This window comes from Chiloscyllium plagiosum, chromosome 18 (genome assembly GCF_004010195.1).
Source record: "Chiloscyllium plagiosum isolate BGI_BamShark_2017 chromosome 18, ASM401019v2, whole genome shotgun sequence".
Classification (NCBI taxonomy): domain Eukaryota; kingdom Metazoa; phylum Chordata; class Chondrichthyes; order Orectolobiformes; family Hemiscylliidae; genus Chiloscyllium; species Chiloscyllium plagiosum.
The window spans coordinates 63,209,325-63,228,595 of record NC_057727.1 but is presented as its reverse complement, the minus strand read 5'-3'; the positions used below and the strand labels follow the sequence as shown (position 1 = coordinate 63,228,595).

At 44.3% G+C, this 19,271-nt stretch overlaps 1 protein-coding gene across 1 annotated transcript in view; it reads right to left on the bottom strand.

Moving 5' to 3' along the window:
- Positions 1 to 13,352: 13,352 nt before the first annotated feature.
- Positions 13,353 to 19,271, bottom strand: part of LOC122559134 (metabotropic glutamate receptor 3-like) — a 43,919-nt gene continuing 38,000 nt past the window's right edge. Inside the window, exons 5-6 of the mRNA XM_043708473.1 lie at positions 16,104 to 16,278; positions 13,353 to 15,145 (exon numbers count right to left, since the gene is read on the bottom strand). Of these exons, the coding sequence (XP_043564408.1) occupies positions 15,072 to 15,145; positions 16,104 to 16,278 (249 nt within the window). The 3' untranslated portion in view covers positions 13,353 to 15,071. The remainder of the gene's footprint in view (positions 15,146 to 16,103; positions 16,279 to 19,271) is intronic.

Below are 19,271 nucleotides of genomic sequence, written 5' to 3'. Positions count from 1 at the left end.
GTCTTATTGATGAAGCAGCTGAAGGTAGTTAGGCCTAGGACACTACTCTGAGGAGCCAATGCAGAGATGTCCTGGAACTGAGATAACTGACCTCCAACAACCAGGGCCATCATCTTATGTGCCAGATATGACTCTGCCCACTGCAGAGTTTGCCCCCTTATAACATAGGTACCAGTTTTGCTCAGGTTCATTAATATCATACTCGGTCGATGCAGCCTTGATATCAAGGGCTCTCACTCTCAGCTCCCCTCTTGAATTCAGCTGTTTTGTCCATGTTTGAACTAAGGCTGTAATGAGTTCAGGAGCTGAGTGGCCCTGGCTGAACACAAACTGGGCGTCACTGAGCAGGTTATTGCTGAGCGAGAGCTGCTTGATAGCACTGTCAATGGCCCCATCCATCACTGATGGTCAGGAATAGACTGATGGGGTGCTAGAATGGCTTTTGTCCGAAACATTGATTCTCCTACTCATCGAATGCTGCCTGACCTGCTGTGCTTTTCCAGCACCACAAACTCTAATCTCCAGCATCTGCAGTCCTCACTTTTGCCCTGATGAGGTGGTAAGTGGCCAGGTTGGATTTGCCCTGCTTCTTGTGCTCAGGGCCTATCTGGGCAGTTTTCCTTATTGCACGATATTGTATTGCTGCTTGGAATATCAAGCACTTCACATGAGGGTCAACTTTTCCATTATTACCCCCTCAAGGGCAGAGGAGCACATTTCAAAATGTGAAGGATTTGATACAATATCACATTAATTTTGAAAGGCAAGGAGGAAATGTCAAGAAAATATAAATAACTTGCAGAGCAAGAGAAAAGGTCAATGTAGTAAACTGATAATTTAAAAACAAATCAGTCTTTGATAAAGATGGCCGTTAAAAAGTGACAAAAGCAAAGCAGACTAAAACTTACTTTACTCTGAGCTGGCCTCAGTGATATATTACAGATGTGTGGCGGTTACACTCCTCTTTCTCTCTCAACCTATGGGTGGATAGATTATTGGAAAAGGGCCAAAGTGTGTTCGGCTCACTCCCAGTCTCGAGGGACCGCACAGTCACCCCCATCCATTCACCCACTCATCTCACTCACACACACTCACTTGTTGACAGCAGTGTCCCCATGTAGCTGTTGCCCTCTTGTGAGTGAGGAGAGATTATGGGCTGTCAGAGGAGCCCTTGGGAGCTGCAAATGTTTCTGCCGGCCCCACATCAATAAAGAGCAGAAAAACCTGCTGGAGATTCCAATTAAATTGACTCAAAATTGTGTCTCTGCTCCAGGGCACTGAATTCTCTCAGAGTGTCCAATTTGCTTGGCTATGTGTCTGAACCTGAAGGAGAAGCCAAACTTTGTTGTGTTTGTCATCTGTATAGATTGTTACTGATCATAAATGTCAATCCAATCTTCTTATGGATTTTGACAGCTTGACCATATCATTATGCAAGTCATATAGGAAATGATTGCAGCTATCCAAATCGTGAAGTTTGAGACGATGTCTGTGATTTTTCCCCAAGCTGGTGCAGTCCTTAGCATCATCTTGGGATTGACCTCAAGTTGTGCAGAGTGTTGTTGGATGTGATTATTGTCATCTGTCAAATGTAGACAGTAATGTTCTAATTTTAGGATCAAAGCAGATACACAGGGGTTCCACTTTATTTAAGCAACGCGACTCCATCAAACAGATCAATGTTGTGATGAGGGGGGGGGGGGCGGTGCAGGGGGATGGTATCACATTTGGCTGAGGATTCCTTTCAGCTTATCCCTCATCCAGTGAAGGCAGCCTTAGTGGGCTGGGCTTTATCTGTTACTTGTCAAGTCCACTCCACACTCCTCCCTGACCTGACCTATCACCTTCATCCCCTCCCCCACTCACCTATTGTACTCTATGCTACTTTCTCCCCACCCCCACCCTCCTCTCACTTATCTCTCCATGCTTCAGGCTCTCTGCCTTTATTCCTGATGAAGGGCTTTTGCCCGAAACGTTGTTTTTCCTGCTCCCCGGATGCTGCCTGAACTGCTGTGCTCTTCCAACACCACTAATCCAGAATCTGGTTTCCAGCATCTGCAGTCATTGTTTTTACCAAGTCTGGTTCAATACTGTCCATCAACCCAACTGTCACTGGAACTCAAAGTCCTTTAACTGGGAACTTTGATCGGCGTTAGCTAGAATTTCGTCTTACGTGGTTGAACTTTCCCAGCTTAAAACCTAGTCCTGTTAGTATAGATCAAGTCAAATCAGATTATATTATACTTCTATCTACTGGGGATTTCACAGAATTGTTACAGTGTAGGGTGGGCCATCAGCCCATCGTCCCTCTACTAGTTCTGAGTATATTAACTTAGTGCTACTCTCCTCCTTTTCCCAGTAACCCTGCACATTATTTCTGTTTAAATAATCATCCAATGCCCTCTTGAATGCCTCAATTGAACCTCCTGCAGCCACAGTTTCAGGCAGTGTATCCCTGACCTTAACTGCTCACTGTTTGAAAAACCTCACATTTGCTTCTTTGCTGAAACACTTGAAAACTGTGCCTTTTTGGTTCTCAGTCCAATTGTGAGCAGAAAATATTTCTCCTTATCCCATCTGTTCGAGATCCTTCATGATTTTGAAAACTCCTATGAGCTCTCGCCTCTGCCTTCTCCTGTCCAGGGAAACTATTCCTCACTTCGTCAAACCATCCTGAAAACTGAGGTTTCTCGTCCATAAATCCATTTCCATAAACCTTTTCTGCTCTCTCTCTCTCTCTCTCTCCAGTGTGTTCATATCTTTCCTAAAGTACAGTGAGCAGAACTGTACACAGTACACCGGCTGAAGATTCATCATCACTTGCCTGTTCTTTACTCGATCTGACATAGATGTCTGACTAATTTTAAGTGGATCGCAGCGTTGGTCATATCAACCAATCAAAGTGACCACCCTATGACTGGGCATGTTTTCTTTCTATGATCCATCATCTATGTTCACAGTGTATGCCTCGAAGCAGAAGATCCACTTCCTATGGAATGTTGCTTCTTTCATACTTCTGGGCAGGGCTCTCTTCTGAGGATTTGAATTTGATCTTGGGCTGTAGCAGATCGGAGTCTTTGGGGAGCCTCTGTTACTTTCCTGAAGCCTTGCCCTTGCCATAAGTTGTGTTCTCCTTGAATTTCCATAGGAGAGCTGTGCATGGCAGGGCAGCTGTGCATGGTCAGGAGCTATGCATGGAGGGGGACCTGTGCGTGGTTGACGTGCTGTGCATGGTAAGGCAGTTGTGTATAGTAAGGGTGCTGTGCATGAAAGTACAAGCTGTGCATGATAGGGGAAGTGTGCATGCTTGGGAAGCTATGCATGGGAGGGGTGTTTTGCATGGTTAGACAGCAGTGCATGGTGTGGCAACTCTGCATGATAGAGCAGCTGTGCATGGGGGGGCAGTTGTGCATTGTAGAAGAGCTGAGCATGTTAAAACAGTTATGCATTGTAAGAGCAGTCCATAGTGGAGTAGTTCTGCATGTTAGGAAAGCTCTGCATGTTAGTCCAGCTGTGCATGGTAGGGGAACTTGCATGGACGGAGCTGTGCATGGTAGGACATGTGTGCATTGTAGGGGAGCTGTGCATGGTAGCGTAGTTGTGAATGGGAGAGCAGCTCTGCACTGTAGGGCAGCTATGCACAATAGGGGAGCTGTGCATGGTAGAGGACCCATGCATAGCAAGGCAGCTCAGCGTCCTATCTAATTGACACAGTAGAGGAATAAATGATTAGAGAAAATAAAAGAATTGTAAGTTGCATGTTCAATAACTGTCTCCAATGATTGATAGCAGACGTTTATGAAATCCTTGGACAGTGAATTGTTCACAAGTAGTGCTATATACCTTGTTTGAATTCCAAAGTCACTGGTGAATGCAAACATTTTCAACAGAATTCTCAAAATATTTGCTTATTTCATACAGACTGGGGTTCTTTGCCAGCCCTGAGCATAATCACCGCTCAGTGCTAATTCAACTACAGTGTCCTTAGATCAGTAATTTGCATTAGTTTTCCAGGCCAGTTCTAAGCACGAAACATCTGTCTTCATTCTCTTTTTAAACAAGCTGCTGTTCAAAGTTCAAGGTTCCATACTTAATTTCAACTCACAGTTACAAAACAAAAGATGGAAAAATAAAAGAAAAATAGTGAAAAAAATGGAGATTTAGTTTGGAATTTGTACTTTGCATCATTGTAAATAAAAGCTCGTAAAAGTCTGTAAAGTTTGGCCTCTGTTTGCTCCTTCACTACCTGGCTTTCTGAAAATTATACAGTGCATAATATTCAATCCAATAATGTTAACAGACATAGGCTGAGGGGTACACAGTTTCTGAATCTGCCAGAACCATTTAAACGAGAAATTGTCATATTTAAAGTCTTGCAGTTCATTAAAGGGGTGGGCTTTTTTAGAAACTGAGGAAGTCAGCTTCATTGCAAAAACAAAATGTCCTAAAGGAGTTCAGGATGTTGGGGAGCAACCCCTTACTCTGGTGGAGCAAAGGAGCTGGGCCTGGAGATTTTCTTGAATGGACTGGAAAGCAACATAAAACTGATCACAAATGAAACTATCTGCAATCCAGGGAAAGACTGAAAGATTTTGGATGGTCAACTGCAAGGGAAAGACACGCTGTGAGGTCTGGAGAAATAAGTATTAATTCGAGTTTGTCTCAAGTTATTGAATTGTTGAAGGTTCTGAGCAAAGAACCCCAGTCTGTATGAAATAAGCAAATATTCTGAGAATTCTGCTGCAAGTGTCTTCATTCACCAGTGACTTTGGAATTCAAGCAAGGTATACAGTACTACTTGTGAACAATTCATTGTCCATGGATTTCATAAATGCCTGTTATCAATCATAGGAGACGGTTTACTGAACAGGCAAATTACAATTCTTTTATTTTCTCTATTCATTTATTCCTCTACCGTGTCAATTAGATCTTGAAAAGTGTCCATATTATAGAGGAAGAGGACATGCTGGATGTCTTAAAGTGCATACAAGTGGAAAGATCCCTGTAACCTCTTCAGGTGTATCCCAGAACATTGTGGGGAAAGGTAGGGAAGTGATTGTTGGGCCTCTTGCTGAGATATTTGTGTCATTGATACCCACGGGTGAGGTGCCAGAAGACTGGAGGTTGGACAACGTGGTGCAATTATTAAAGAAACATGGCAAGGAAAAGCCAGGGAACTATAAACTGTTGAGCCTGATGCCAGTGGTTCATTAGTTGTTGGAGGGGATTCTGAGGGACAGGATTTGTGTGTATTTAGAAAAGCAAGGACTGATTAAGGATAGTCAACATGGTTTTGTGCGTGGGAAATCGTGTCTCACTAGTTTGATTTTTGAAGAAGCGATAAAGAAGATTTACGAAGGTAGGACGGTGGACATTATCTATATAGACTTCATTAAGCATCCAACAAGGTTCCACATGGTAGACTAGTTAACAAGGTTAGATCACATGGAATACAGGGAGAGCTATGCATTTGGATACAAAATTGGCTTGTAGGTAGGAAATGGAAGATGGTGGTGGAGGGTTGCTTTTCAGACTGGAGACTTGTGACCAGCGATGTGCCACAAGGATTGGTGCTGAGTCCACTGTTTTTTGTCATTTATATAAATGATTTAGATGTGAAAGTATGAGGTACAGTTAGTAAGTATGCAGATGACACCAAAATTGGTGATGTAGTGGACAGTGAAAAAGGTTATCCCAGAGTATATCAGGACCTTGATCAGATGAGCAAATAGACTGAGGAGGGGCAGATGGAGTTTAATTTAGAAAAATATGAGGTGCTGCATTGTATTAGGGCAAATCAGGACAATACTTAAACACTTAATAGTAAGGTCCCAGGGAGTGTTGCCAAGCAAAGAGAGCTTGGAGTGCAGGTTCTTGGTTCCTTTAAAATGGAGTCACAGGTAGACAGGATAGTGAAGAAGGCATTTTGTACGCTTGCCTTTATTGGTCAGTGCACTGAGTACAGGATTTGGGGGGTCATGTTCCTTTTGTACAGGACATTCATTAAGCCACTTTTAGAATATTGCATTCAATTCTGGTCTCCCTGATATAGGAAAAATGTTGTGAAACTTGAAAGGGTTCAGAAAAGATTTGTAAGGATGTTGCCCAGGATTGGAGGGTTTGTGCTATAGGGAGAGGCTGAAAAACTTGGGGCTATTTTCCCTGGAACGTCAGGGGCTGAGGGGTGACCTTACAGAGGTTTATAAAATCATGAGGGGCATGGAATGGATAAATAGACAAGGTCTTTTCCCCAAGGTAGGGGAGTCTAAAACTAGAGGGCATATGTTTAGGGTGAGAGAAGAAAAATGTAAAAGTGACCTAAGGGGCAACTTTTTCATGCAGAGGGTGTTGCATGTATGAAATATGCTGCCAGAGGATTTGGTGGAGGCTGGTTCAGTTACAACATTTAAAAGCCATTTGGATAGGTGCATGAATAGGAAGGTTGTGCTGCAGCTGGTGAGGCCACACCTGGTGTACTGTGTACAGTTTTGGTCTCCTTACTTGAGAAAAGATGTCTTGGCACTAGAGGGATGTACGGGAGGTTCACTAGGTTGATTCCAGAATTGTGAAGGTTGCCATATGAAGAGAGATAGAGTAGGCAGGGACTGTACTCACTGGAATTTAGAAGAATGAGGGGAATCTTACAGAAACATATAAATGATGAAGGGAATAGATAGGATTGAAGCAGACAGGTTGTGAAACTAAAACTAAGGGGTGTACCTTCAAAATAAGGGGAAGTAAATTTCAGGCTGAGTTGAAAAGGAGCTTCTTCACCCAAACGGTTGTGAACCTGTGGAATTCCCTGCCCAGTGAAGCAGTAGAGACTAGCTTGTTGAATGTTTTTAAGGCAGCAGTAGATTTTTGAACAGGAAAGGAATTAAGGGTTCGGGTGAGAGGGCAGGGAAGTGGAGCTGAGTCCATGAAAAGACCAGCCAGGATCATATTGAATGATGGAGCAGACTTGATAGGCCAGATGGCCTACTCCTGCTCCTTTGTCTTATATTCTTATGTTCTTTAGAGGAATATGGGCCAAATGCTGGCAAATGGGACTAGATTAATTTGGGGTATCTGATCAGCATGCACAAGTTGGACCGAAGGGTTTGTCTCTGTGCTGTACATCTCTATGACTGTATTAAAATTGAACAGTATTTACAGCTTACCTCTCTACATTGTTCTAAAGCTCCTTCACCTGAGAATTGTTTATTTCCTCGTGTTCATTCAACAGACTAGGACCCTCTGCTGTAAATCAAGATTAGAGTGGCGCTGGAAAAGCACAGCAGGTCAGGCAGCATCTGAGGAGAAATCGACGTTTCGGGCAAAAGCCCTTCATCAGGAAACGTTGTTGCCTGTTCTGTGCACGCCCATCACATCTAGTTGAGTTTGATTGTACATTAGTGGTTCACAACTGAGTATCTATGGGAAGTTGATCCAGCAATTATAATGTAGGTTGTCATTTGCAAATGAAAAGTCCTATTTATGAATGCCTAACTGAGGGAGGCATCTTTTGCTTCAATCTTATTGAAATGTGATACATGCCCAATCCCCAGAAATAGTTTCCGTGAAGCTGATGCAATTGTTTTTGACACTTGAACAGAAACCTTTCCCTCTACTGCAGATTAGATTAGATTACTTACAGTGTGGAAACAGGCCCTTCGGCCCAACAAGTCCACACCGACTCGCCGAAGCACAACCCACCCGGACCCATTCCCCTACACCTAACACTACGGGCAATTTGGCATGGCCAATTCAGCTAACCTACTTGGGAGGAAACCGGAGCACCCGGAGGAAACCCACAGACACAGGGAGAATGTACAAACTCCACACAGAGAGTCACCTGAGGCGGGAATTGAACCCGGGTCAATGGCGCTGTGAGGCAGCAGTGCTAACCACTGTGCCACCATGCCACCCAATAGATAAGGCTGACTGCCCTGAAACATGGGGCTGCTTTTGGCAGTTGTTTCCTTTGTGTGAGGCAACTGTGTACTTTCCCCTCCATTCAATTCATGGCCAAACATTTCAACATTTAAATTGTTTGTTTCAGTAATTGTTGACAATGCATTGCACTGATTTCTATTTTTTTCTTCTGGTTTAATTTCACCAGAAAAGAAACAACACATGGTGCAAGCAGAATAACCATCTGTCAGTGCATTTGACTTATTACTTCCTCAGGCGTATGTATATTGTATGTTTTTGCAATGACTTGGGTTTTACTGTTTTGTTACCTCCTGAGTAATAAACATCAGGAGCTTTCACTGATTTATATTTGCGTTGAGAATGCATCTAAATAGAGAGTGGAACAATTCAATTATTCATTAACCAAGTTTATACAGTCTGACCTCACCATTTTTTCATTTTCTCTTTCCTTTCCATATTCCAGCCCACTTTAAATGAAATCCAACATCTTATTCGCTTTTTCTGATCGTTTGTTTGTACGTTGTGGGGCAGCTTTCCCAACTCCGAATATTTGTGCTCCTTCTGCCCTCCCAGAATTTGGAAAATAATCCAATTTTCATTCTTGTTTTCAAAGTGAACCATAGCTCACATTCCCCAGGTCAAACTCTGTTTTGCCCACTCTTTAATCCATGATAGTCTGTAATATTCTAGTCCTAGGTAAACTTCTGCCTTAGATCAGCTGTTAAGATGGATGTACAGACTCAACAATCCATCTCCCAATCTCCATCTTCAACCACTCAATCAATTTTCAAAACATTTCAGATGACGCATTGTTCTCTCAGTGCTTCCATTTTGATTCTAATACTAAGCTGGTGGTGTAATGCTAACGTCACTGTATTAGTAACCCAGAACCCCAGGCTGATGTCCCAATGGGTTCAACACCACCATGCCAGATGAAAAAAATTTGCACTCAATTAAATCTGGAATAATGCCAACCACGCAATCATTGTTGATTATTGTAAAACTGGTTCACTAATGTCCTTTAAGGAAGGAAATCTGCCGTCCTTACCTGGTCTGGCCTGACATGTGACTCCAGACCCATAGCAATGTGGTTAACTCTTAACTACCCTCTGTGCAATTGGGGAGGTAGGTGCTGGGATAGACCATTCAGCCCCTCAAGCCTGTTTTATCATTTAATACGATCAGGGCTGATCTCATCTCAATCTCAACTCCACTTGTCTGCCCGTTCTCCATAACTCTTAATAATTAAAAAGTTAGCAATAGGATGGGCAGTAAATGTTTGTCTAGCCAGTGATGCCTACATCCCATGAATGCATTTGTTATAAAGTCCAAACCTTAATCCACCTGATGATCATGAAAATATCTTTAATTGTTATGCTAGTGATTGCCACAAATAAGGTTATTAGTTATACATGCCCAATTCTTCATAAGCCATTGATAAGTGATCAATAGACAATAGCTCCACTGTTTGACCTCAATGTAATTGCATGTGATTTCAGTGTGTAGAGAGAGCAGGAGAAATCAGCACCAAGAGGGTTTTGTTTTCTCTGCCTGGATTTTATTCAGCACCTTCGCTTTGAAATACTTACAAAATATGAATTCAGCTTCATAAAAAAAACACTAAACACCTTGAAGATTTCCAATAAAACATTCAGCACTGATTCAGTACAAATTGAAAACTTTTACAGGGAACGTTCCACACACACTCTACAACAGGATGTGTTTGAAAGCTCCTGGGCTGATTCTGGAACTCTGATGTCTTGGGAACACTGCAAGCACTGATGCCTGACTGTGCTACCTTCATCTACCTAACTATTCCAGTGTCTGTACTGCTATACTGGCACACTGATGGCCTAAGCCCCTTTGTGTCTTTGTCATGCTGATCTTAATGCCCCTGCACATCATGTTGTGTTTGACGTTCTTTGGTGTTTTTATTTTAACCCAGTTCTCCTCAGTGCCTGTAATTTACTTGAACAGCCTGGCGTGTGTTTACTCCATCATCCTGGTCAGTCACAAGTTGGTCACTTTCTCATTTCTCAGCCTCATTCTGAATTCAATCACCCTCTACAACCTGACTTGCCAATTTCTCGTTTCAAACTCCAGTGCAGGCCTGCATTGCTCTAGTACCTTTCACCACCCAAAGCCAGCAGCAGCTGATGGAAATTTGAGCTGAGTGTAAGAAAACACTGCAACTCCTTTGTGAAGGACTAGCGTCAAGGCGTAACAATGAAAAACATGATCCAATGTCAGGGCATTGAGTAAAACCCTTCCCATTCTTCAGGTCGTGTCGTCTGTACTGAGAGAGGAGTAAGGGCTTCGGTTTAATGTAACAATAAAGAAACAGCGCCTTCAGTAATGCAGCACTCACTCTGCACTGCATGGAACATTGGAGGCCATTTAGCCCATCTCTGCCATCCAGTGCCTGATAAACTGATCCAACAACCCTAACTCCACTTTCCTGCCTTTTCTCTCTAACCTTTGATTCCTTCAATTAAAAATCTATCTCAGCCTGAAAACTGAGTTTGTATAACACTCTGCCCTGCAGTATCAGCCTCAATGATGTGCTCAGATGCCTGGAGCAGGGACTATGCACACAGCTTTCTGAGATTACAGTGCTGAGTTCTTTACAATGAGACATGGCTGACAGCTCATTGCAAGTGATCTTGCAAAACAAGACATTATGCAGAGTCCCACTGAACTGCCCGTGTGCTTTAGTCGGCTAGCACCATTTAAAGAGCAGCAATTTTGATAAGATCGCAGGAGCCATTTGGCCCATTGTGCTAAACTTCCACCTCGACTTCACATTCCCACCCTATCCCTTATACTGCTCACTGGCTCAGTCCCACAAACTCGGGATCTAATTCAGTCTTGAATATATTCGTTGACCAAACAGTCACGTTCCTCTGGGGAAGAAAATTCCAAAGACTCACAACACTGTGAATGAAGAGCTTCCTTATCACCCGATCGTCTGGCTGTCCATCCCTTACTCTATGTTGGCACTCGTTTCGTGCAGAACAGTTGCTACCAGAGTGTATGGCGGGTATTGGGTCTGAAAAAGAAGGATGTGAAGTGGTTTTTCGAAGAGATTAATTCCCATGGTCTATCTGGGTGGCATCGGGCCCTTTGAGAATCTGTGCAACACCGATATGCTCACTGGGTCAGTCTCCTTGGTGACACTAAGGTCCCCGATCTCTTTCATGTCAACAATAACTTGTGTCTTCAGAGGCAGTAACTGAGTGAGACTCCCTGAAGTGTTTCAAGAGCGTGACTGAGCCAAATTCAACATGGAATCTCACTAAGGTGATTGGCAGATATCCGAAACATTAGCTAAAGATTGAATTAGTGACTTAAAAGGGAGAGGATGTGAGGCAGAAGAGGTGGAACAATTTAGGGAGAGAATTTCAGAACATAGAGCCCTTTAGAGGACAGAATTGGGAGACCTCTGCAGAGATAGTGAAGCCAGGGACCGTGGAGACTTTGCAAACAAGGATAAGATATGTCAAAAAACCAAGATGTTATTTAACTAAGAGCCCATGCAGGTCAGCAAGCTGTAAGACCAACAGAGGAATGGGAGTGGCTGAGCATTAGGATATAGTGACAGAGGTTTGGATGATCTTACTCTGGCTTTGAATGGAACTTGGGAAGCTGTCAGGGACATATTGGAAGGCTAGGGGGAATAGAGCAGGAGAGAAGCTGAGGCAGGGCTGGAGTCACAGCACGTTACAAAGGTTGAAACTTAGTGCCGGGGGAGGGATGTTGGAAATTCAGCTCGAGGTTGAATATCACGCAGTAGAGAGTTTGGTCCAGGCAGACGGTTGCCAAGGAGTGGGAAGAACCCGTTGGGGGCGTGGGGGGGGGGGGCTGGGGGATGTGGTTGGCTAGGGAACAAAAGAGCTTGTTTGATCAGGGTCACAGACCAATATCTATATTCCACCAACAGTTCCATGTGTTTTCACTCACTGAGGTTGTCACCCTGACAATGCAAACTGTAACCAAAACCTAAAGATGGCTTGTGGAGATTTCAAGAGTTGGAGTTATGACTATCTCCATTGGCAGCTTGTTCCAGTGGGGTTGTCCTGGAGAAGGATAATTTGTTGGATGGTCCCTGTAGTTTTTATGGATGGCTGCCTCATGTTTTGTCATTGCTGAGAGGGGCTTGTTTCTGTCAGATCCCACCAACCCATTCCGTATTTTGCAGAGCCTTCACTTTTCTCCTTCTTTACTTGTCTGGTCTCCTTTGCTGTAAACATTGCCATTGCAAATCTTTGATCTGTGCTGGCAGTGAGCTCAGTATTTGATTGGAGGAGATTGCTGATGATCCAGTGCTGACAATGGGGAGATAGCGGAGGAAGCCAGAGACAGGGGTTAAGGTAGATCCTGGGTGTTTTCCGTCTCTGCCTGGATGATAGCACATCTGGATGAGTGGTCTCCCTGCTCACTCTGTTGTCCCCAGTCTCATTAACGTCCTGCCTTCTGATTTCCTTAATTAGTCTGGCCTTTCTGATATCCTTTTATCTCCTTAGAGTATTTGAAAATCAGACTGTCTCTGACTTCCTGTTCCCCACACAGCATTTTGATAGAAATTTGATTTTTGTGAATTCTTTTGAAAGTAAAACTTCTGAAATAACACTTCATTCTCACAGTCAGGAAAAGAGGAGCGAGATATTAACAATGTATGTTACTGACCACTAAGGTTGCAAAGTTGTATATACTATGGGGAGCTAATAGCATCTCCTCTAAAGCTTTCTGTTTGGAATGTCAGCTATTCAAACTAAAAAAGTTTTCAAGTGTCTTCAATCTCCCTGACCACACTGCTTTCCCTAATCTTGCTGGACTCCATAGCCAATGTTAAACATGCGTTCCTTACTGTGCTTTCCTTACTCTTAATCATTTGAAATTTCTCTCAGATTTGTAATAAACAATTTATGCTGTATTCACTGAGTCACCTGGACCACCCCGAACACTGCTTTAAATATAAACAAACAACATGATAGCAGACCTGTACAATTCTGACGGAGCACTTCAGGTGAAGCACCGCCTGCCTTCTCTCTGTAATGAGTAAGCAGTACTATGGTCCAATAGATCTTACAATTACTGGCTATTGTCACATTAGGGACCAAACTGAGCAATTAAACAATCAACACAATACCAGCAATGCTCAGGTCTCACTGCACCTATGTTCTCTTAACACAAAAGATGCAAAACATATTCTTCACAAGTTGTGTGCCAATCATCTTCATAGAATCCCTACAGTGCAGAAACGGACCATTCAGACCACTGGGTCTGCACCAACCCTCTGAAGAACATCCCACCCAGACCCACCCCATCCCTGCAATCTCTATTTACCTCGGCCCAATCCACCTAACCTGCTCGTCTTTGGACTGTAGGAGGAAACTGGAGGAAACTCACACAGACACAGAGAAAATGTGCAGACTCCACATAGACAATCGACCAAGGCTGGAATTAAACCCGGGCCCCTGCGGCTGTGAAGCAGCAGTGCTAACTTATTGAGTAACCGTGCCACCAGTAAAAAAGTAGAAACAAAGATACTTGAGAGCTCAGCAGATTTGAAAGCATGTGGGGAGAGAGATAGAGCTAACATGGCCAATGGCCCTGCTTCAGGATTGTATCCATTGGCCAATACATCCACTATCCCCTACTTGCTATTGGTCAAAAAAATTGTGCTCTGAAATATGGTGTTGTGGTCAGAGAATCAAAGCATTCAAGAGGTCATTGGAAGATTACCTGAATAGAATTTATTATGGGGACGTTGAAAAGGGAATTAAATAAATACTTGGAAAGGAAAGATTTATAAAGGAATGGGGAAGGAGGGCAGCATATTAATTGGACAGCTCTTTGAGAATGAGCTGGTGCTAACAATATGGAATGAGTGGCCTCTTTTTTTGCTGCATGGTATGAAGCTATGGTTTGTTCGGTGTAGTACACCACTTCATCTCTTATCAGCAGGCGAAGGAGGAACAAGAATTATCCGGGGCTGGGGAAAGGTAAGCAGCTGCCAAGGTGGCTGTGCCAGCCCCCGGTGGGTTCGTCCTGGTGTCAAGTCCACAGTGTTTGTACATCAAATGAGAGGCAGTTGTGCTGCTAGCCCTGGGTAGATCCCAGCACCACTCACCATCAGGGGTCATCAAGACTGGCTTCTTGGCGGGAGAGTGATTAGCAATGACATAGTGACTCCCAACAAGAGTTGCCAAGGCCCAAGGATGGTGATTTTCACCCAGAATTAGAGGATTTCCTACAAAATCATAGAACCTCCAAGCACTGAGACCATTCAGCCCATCATCTCCAATTGGTCCCGCTCACCTGCTCTTTTCCCCATTGACTTGCAATGCTTTCCCCTTTCATTATCTCCCTTTGGAAGGTTAGTTCCACCACCTATTTAAGAAGTGGATTCCTGATGAGGAGAAATGTTTTCTCCTCATCACAAGCCTTGGGACTCTAATTTTACTTGGCACTTATATTCTGGTCACTGACTCTCCTCACGCCAATGAAAATGGCTTCTCACTATCAATATGATCAAAGCCATTTGAATACTTCAAACATTCTGTCATCGCAACAGAAAAGGAGACTGCGACTCATCGTGAGTGGAAAACCTGAGAGATCCCACTGACCCAGGGACAGAGTGGGAGAATTCAGCCAATGTAAAGTGCGACCAAGTCAGCCATCTCAGGAGAGAGAGCAAGAGAGTGGGCAAGGTGAAGGAGGGAGCAGGGGGCTAGAATCTTCATAAAAATAAATCACAGACAATTTATTTTAATATCAGGGAGTCACTAGGAATCTATTAGCTGCCAGAATGTCTTATATTTTGGGGATCGACTTGTTAATATTTCCTCCTAATGACTCCACTGACTTGACACTAGTTTAGAACTAGTTATCAGTGACTAGGTTACAATATTCATTAAAAAAAAAGACACTTTATTTACATTAGTTACAAGAGCACGTACTAATTCACAAGAAGTCTACTTAGTAAAAACCTCCTTTTATACATTGAATGTAATGGTTGGTTTTGCCACAGAAAGACCTTAACTTTGTGCACATCTGTGGAGGAGTCACGGTGAAGGGTGTATGTGGGGAGGAGTGGGTTACACAGCACAATGGGTGGTGTTAGTGGCAGGGAAGCAGCTCTCTCTGTCCTGTCCTCATAACGATGAAGTTGTGGAGTCCACGATTTCTCGTCCATTGCATACAGTCGGCACATGGTGTGCAGCGGAAACTGCAAAATGGAATCACAAGTTTAGCTGAGCAGTGTTGTCCCATTATCTCATTGTAAGCTTGCAAAATTCTGGTGGGGTGTGACTGGGAGGTGTGGGAAAGATCTTTCGCCCTTGGCTGGTTTGTTGGGACCAAACTGAAGAGGTATTTCCTCAATCAGAGGTGGTCATTCTTTGGAACTTCCTACCCCAGAGTTCAATCACTCAAGACCAAAATTGAGAGGTTTCAGGTGACTAATGACAATGTGGGGATAGTGGAGGAACATGGTGCTTAGGGAAAAGAACTGTTCAAACGGGATAGGAGGCTCGATGGGCCAAATAGCCTACTCCTGCTCCTATTTCTTATGTACCTATGTTTCAGTGACATCTCCTGTGGGGGTGTTCCATGATTACCCACTGCAGCTTGGCAATCTATGCCATTGCCAAAAGCAATAACTCACAACTTCACTTGGCAGCTTCATCCATGGCTCCAGCCTCTCAAGGGCTGACCTTCGTAGCCATTAGCAATCAAACATAGAAGCTCCTTCCAGCGCCCATCCCTAACCCCCTCAATGGATTGTTGCTGGGTGTCCATCAATACTTGCAGATGGCACAATGCCACCACCACTGTCTCAACATCTACTGGAGTCCACATGCTCGGACATTTGGCCTTGTATCTATGCCTGCTTTGGGCACACGGTGCAAAGGGGATTCACAGTTGTCTTCAGTGCCCTCCACCCAGCCTTATGGAGAAGGGAAAGGGGGATCAGACTCATTGCTGTGCCTCCTCCTCCACTGCCCACATGTTTCACTTGGTCACTCAGGTGTGAAGATGAGTAGATCTAGGGACCAAACTCTGCAACACAAAGCCAGTAACAGGGAACAGGAAGGAAGGAAGGAAGGAAGCAGAAAGGAAAGATTTATGTGAAGGATGAAGGAGGTGATCTTGGAAGCTCAGCCGTGGTGCAGGGTGGCACTCACCGTGGGAGTGGGCAGTCCCCGAGCCAGTCACACTGAAGCGGCTGGTGGTCACGCGATGAGTCACCACATTTTTCTGAGGCTGGAAGAGAATGATGTGGACTTTCGGGGCAAACAGACATCCCAACACAACTGAGCCACTCAGGCTGACGGAGATACACATGGTGGTGGTTTGGACCTGCAAGGAGGGGAGACAGACAATACAGACTGAGTGAGATCCAAAAACAAACGACCCACCTTCAGATGCTACTGCACACCCAAAGCCCCACACACATTTCACCAGCGTTTTCTCCCCATGAAAGAGTCAATGCTCAACCAAAGCCAGGCCCATCTCCATGGAGATAGAAACTTATCACTTTCGAAATGAGAAGCACCAGCCTCTCAAACAACATGGGAAATGGGTGTCCTGGTCACACTGGAATTCCATTTTGAAGTATACAAGATGAGTCAGACCAGTCGGTGGTATTCACTGGTGTTACTGGGGTTGCCTTCCGGGATGCCACCCAGAGGGACTCGGGCAGCAGATACATGGGAACACTACCCCCTGCAAGTTCCTCTCCAAGCCGCTCATCATCCTGACTTGGAAAATGTATCACTATTCCCTCGGTGTCACTGGTTCAAAATCCTGGAATTCCCTTCCCAGCGGTATTGTCGGTCTGTAAGGCACAAAGGCAGCTCACCTCATCTTCATCGAGGATGGGGAGTCACTGCTAACCCTGCTGATCAAGAAATCGCAATTGAAACAATGTTTGTGGGATCCTGCTGTGTGCAGATGTGGCCTTCTGCTAACAGTGTCTGCAGTTCTGGAGCAATGCACTGGCTGGAGTGACTCACAGAGATTAGATGTGAACATTAAATGTGGCTGAAGTGGTTCATCGTTGTCACTGACTCTTAACCCCCACCCTCCTCAGCAAGTTAAGACCATGTCTCCATCTGGAAACAAACACCCTTATCCCCAGGAAGCCAGCAACGGGCGACAGGTGCCAGCTTTATCAATGCCATACTCTGAGATTAAAGAAGCAAAAATAGATAGCTGGCCAGATCTTCCCTTTTAAGGTGAAATGTCAGATGCGGTAAATGACTCAGTGACACACAACTGCTGCCTTCCTTTAAGGACTACACCCAAAATGAACAGCTCATCTGCCAGCCCATGTTATTATCGAGTCAGAGAGGGGTAAGAACAAAGAGGAATAATGAGCTATAGTTACAGAAATCCAACAACATGTCAACAGGCTGTGTTTTCAGCAGAGCGAAACCTGACTCATTGTGACGACAATATTTACCGTGATGTTGGCGATTCTTGCTGGATGAGTAACCCGGTGTAAAGATCACTGCTCAAGAGATGAGAATTGTACTCATTTCACGCTTCACACAGTATCTGTCTGAAAGATGCGTCAACTAGTCATAGTCACAGAATTACACAGCACGAAAACAAACCCTTCAGTCCAACCAGTCCATTTCGACCATAATCCCAAACTAAACTAGTCCCATCTGCCTATACTTGGTCCATATCCCTCTAAACCTTTCTTATTCATGTACTTATCCAAATGTCTTTTAAATGTTGCAACTGCACTTGCATCCACCATTTTCTCTGAAAGTTCATTACACACCTGAACCACTCTCTGTGTAAAACAATTGCTCCTCATGTCTTTTTTAAATCTTTCTCCTCTCACCTTAAAAAATATATCCCTGAGTCTTGAAATCCCCCTCCCTCAGGAAAAGACATCTACCATTCACCTTATCTATACCCCTCATGATTTTATAAACCTCTATAAGGTCACTCCTCAGCCACCGACGCTGCAGGGACAGAAGTCCCAGCCTATCCAGCCTCTCCTTATGATTCAAACCCTCCATTCCCGGCAATATCCTGGTAAATGTTTTTCGAAACCCTCTCCTGTTTAATAATATCCTTCTTAAAACCAGGCAACCAGAACTTTACGCAGTACTCCAGAAGAGGCCTCACTAACACCTTGCACAACCTCAGCATAACCTCCCAACGCCTATACTCAAAGCTCTGAATGATGAAGGGAAGCGCACTAAAGGCCTTCTTAATCACCCTGTCTGTATGTGATGCAAATTTCAAAGAATTATGCACCTGAACCCCAAGGTCTCTCTGTTCTACAACACCACCCAAGGACCTTCTTTTAATTGTATAAGTCCTGTTCTTGTTTTCCCAAAATGCAATTCCTCACATTTATCCAAATTAAACTCCATCTGCCACTCTTCAGCCCGTTGACCCAATCAAGATCAAGATCTCTTCATAATCTTAGCTAACCTTCTTCACTGTCCACGAAACCACCAATTTTGGTGTCATCTGCAAACTTACAATACATGCCTCCTCTCAGCTAAATCATTCATATAATTGACAAACAAAAGTGCACATCAACTGTAAATTTTAACTTTGTGGGTGTTAGGTAACCATGTCCAGATCACAGGTACAGGCAGGAGCGGAGGGCAAGTCATGAAGGGAAGGGTAATGGGGGTGATTGGGTCGTAAATGTCAATAGGTCATACATGGAGAGTTGAGATGTGGGCTGTGTTGGCGGGGGGGGGGGGGGGGAGGTGGGGGAAGTGCAGAGAAGCTGTGAAGGTAGATTTAAATCAGAACTGTGAGGAGGAGCCAGTGGAAACTAAATAAAGCAGCGGAGGTCAGAGGTAGCAGCAGGGGGAATCAGTGAGCTGTCTGAAACCACTGCACGGAGCTCAGCATGAAACACCATCATCTCCCCTTTAGATTCCCGAAGACGGGCTGAAACCTCCCCCAGCACAGGTGATGGAAGTATTCAATGGCAGACCGTCTTGGGCAGTCTCAAACCAATTCCAGACATTCACTGACCCACATCCCAAAGCCACCTTTTCCCAGTTGGCAATGAGGCCACGTCTAGATGTACAGCATGGAAACAGACCCCTCGGTCCAACCCGTCCATGCCGACCAGATATCCCAACCCAATCTAGTCCCACCAGACATTCACTGACCCACATCCCAAAGCCACCTTTTCCCAGTTGGCAATGAAGCCACATCTAGGTGTACAACATGGAAACAGACCCCTCGGTCCAACCCGTCCATGCCGACCAGATATCCCAACCCAATCTTAGTCCCACCTCTCAGCACCCGGCCCATATCCCTCCAAACCCTTCCTATTCATATACCCATCCAAATGCCTCTTAAAT